This window comes from Hippopotamus amphibius, chromosome 3 (genome assembly GCF_030028045.1).
Source record: "Hippopotamus amphibius kiboko isolate mHipAmp2 chromosome 3, mHipAmp2.hap2, whole genome shotgun sequence".
In the NCBI taxonomy this organism is placed as follows: domain Eukaryota; kingdom Metazoa; phylum Chordata; class Mammalia; order Artiodactyla; family Hippopotamidae; genus Hippopotamus; species Hippopotamus amphibius.
In genome coordinates, this window is record NC_080188.1 from 111,131,419 (window position 1) to 111,133,427 (window position 2,009).

At 37.7% G+C, this 2,009-nt stretch overlaps 1 protein-coding gene across 1 annotated transcript; it reads left to right on the forward strand.

The window, feature by feature from the left end:
- Nucleotides 1-383: 383 nt before the first annotated feature.
- LOC130849367 (olfactory receptor 8K3-like) lies at nucleotides 384-1,331 on the forward strand. The gene has a single exon (XM_057728207.1). The coding sequence runs from the start codon at nucleotides 390-392 to the stop codon at nucleotides 1,329-1,331; it is 942 nt and encodes a 313-aa protein (XP_057584190.1). The 5' UTR covers nucleotides 384-389.
- The last annotated feature ends 678 nt before the right edge of the window (nucleotides 1,332-2,009 follow it).

Below are 2,009 nucleotides of genomic sequence, written 5' to 3' on the forward strand. Positions count from 1 at the left end.
GTATAATTCTGTCTTGTGGGAGGCTACCCTAACAGAGCAGGATAATCAGCAGCCTCAATGGACTTTACCATTATAAGCCAGTAGCATCCTTTCTTCAGTGATGACAATCAAGGTGCTTCAAAATATTATCAAATGATCTTTGGGAGATGAATTTTCCCCAGTAGAAAGGTGCAAATCTTTTTGTATCTCCAACTTTATTTCTCTTTGTATTTCTATACATGTATATTTACTTAAGGGGGGCGGGTTGATTAACTTAATAGAGCCTAAAATGTAATTTAGATTTATCTTATTTACCACAGTTTCATATAAAAAAGAGCCACCAGACTTACTACATGATACTATTGACCATGCTGATGTCTTCCCATATCCAGAATAGGTTTTCAGATAAAATGGAAAAACACAATGGAACAGTGCTGAGTGAATTCATCCTCATGGGAATCACAGAATGCCCTGAACTGCAAGCTCCATTATTTGGGCTCTTCCTCATCATCTATCTGATCTCACTGGTGGGCAACTTGGGAATGGTCATCCTCACCAAGGTGGACTCCAGGCTACAAACACCCATGTACTTCTTTCTCAGACACCTGGCTTTTACTGATCTTGGTTATTCAACAACCGTGGGACCCAAAATGTTAGTAAGTTTTGTTGTGGATCAAAATTCAATCTCCTATTATTTGTGCGCCACACAGCTGGCTTTCTTCATCATGTTCATTGTCACTGAAATTTTTATTCTGGCGGCAATGTCCTATGACCGCTATGTGGCCATCTGTGACCCTCTGTTCTACACAGTCATCATGTCACAAAGAGTGTGCAGGGTACTGGTGGCAATCCCTTATCTCTATAGCACATTCCTGTCTCTTCTAGTCACTGTAAAGATTTTTAATTCATCCTTCTGTGGCTATAATATCATCAGCCATTTCTACTGTGACAATTTCCCCTTGTTATCTTTGCTTTGCTTGAACACAGATGAAATTGAATATATGATAATGATTTTCTCAGCTTTTAATTTGATTTTCACCCTTGTGATAGTTCTTGTGTCTTACCTGCTCATCCTTGTAGCTATTCTCAGGATGAACTCTGCTGCAGGGAGGCAGAAGGCTTTTTCTACCTGTGGATCTCACCTGACAGTGGTCACACTGTTCTATGGGGCTTTGACATTTATGTATGTGAAGCCCAAGTCCAGTCATTCCTTTGACACAGATAAAGTGGCATCTCTATTTTATACCCTTGTTATCCCCATGTTAAATCCCTTGATCTATAGCTTGAGAAACAAAGATGTAAAATATGCATTACAAAGGATGTGGAAGAAACTGTGCAATATGTTTTCTTAAAGACCACGGTTAATTTGATCCCTATAAATTAGGTTAAGGATTTTCTGCCTTGTTTTGTGTACTTTCAGAGAGAAATAAATACAAATGAGTTCATCATATATTTAGAGAATGACTTCAACATGCCACTCAAAATTCTAAGTACAATAAAAGCATTACTGAAAGAAAAATTTAAAAAAAATTGCCATCTCTGAGAAGAAGAGATGAAGCATAAGCAAAATAATTAAGTCAATTTTATAGTATAGTAGAATGAGTTAGGGCACGATAGACCTTAAGAGCAGTCAAGGAGAGTGTATATGCTGTGTGTAAATGAGAAAGAATAATAGGTACAAAAGATGAATTTAAATGACTCTTGTGGTATTTTCAACCTTTAGAAGCAATTTTCAAGTGTCTATGTGTGTTTGTGTACATGTGTGTGTTTTTGTGTTAGCATATTCATTCTGTTTCACTTCTTCACACTCTTCCACAGGTGTGTTAAGAGCAAACTCCATTTTGGTTTCAAGGAGACTCATTGGAGTGGGATGATTTAAAGACTAAGGTCATCTGAATTTGCTCAAATACCCCCCTCCTTGTACATGGTGATCTTAGGGTCATGTTCTTTTCTCCTCAGTGCTATTATTTTCACCTATGAGTTCTAGAGAGCCTATTGATTCAGCATCATGGCATTTCAGCAGCTCAGAT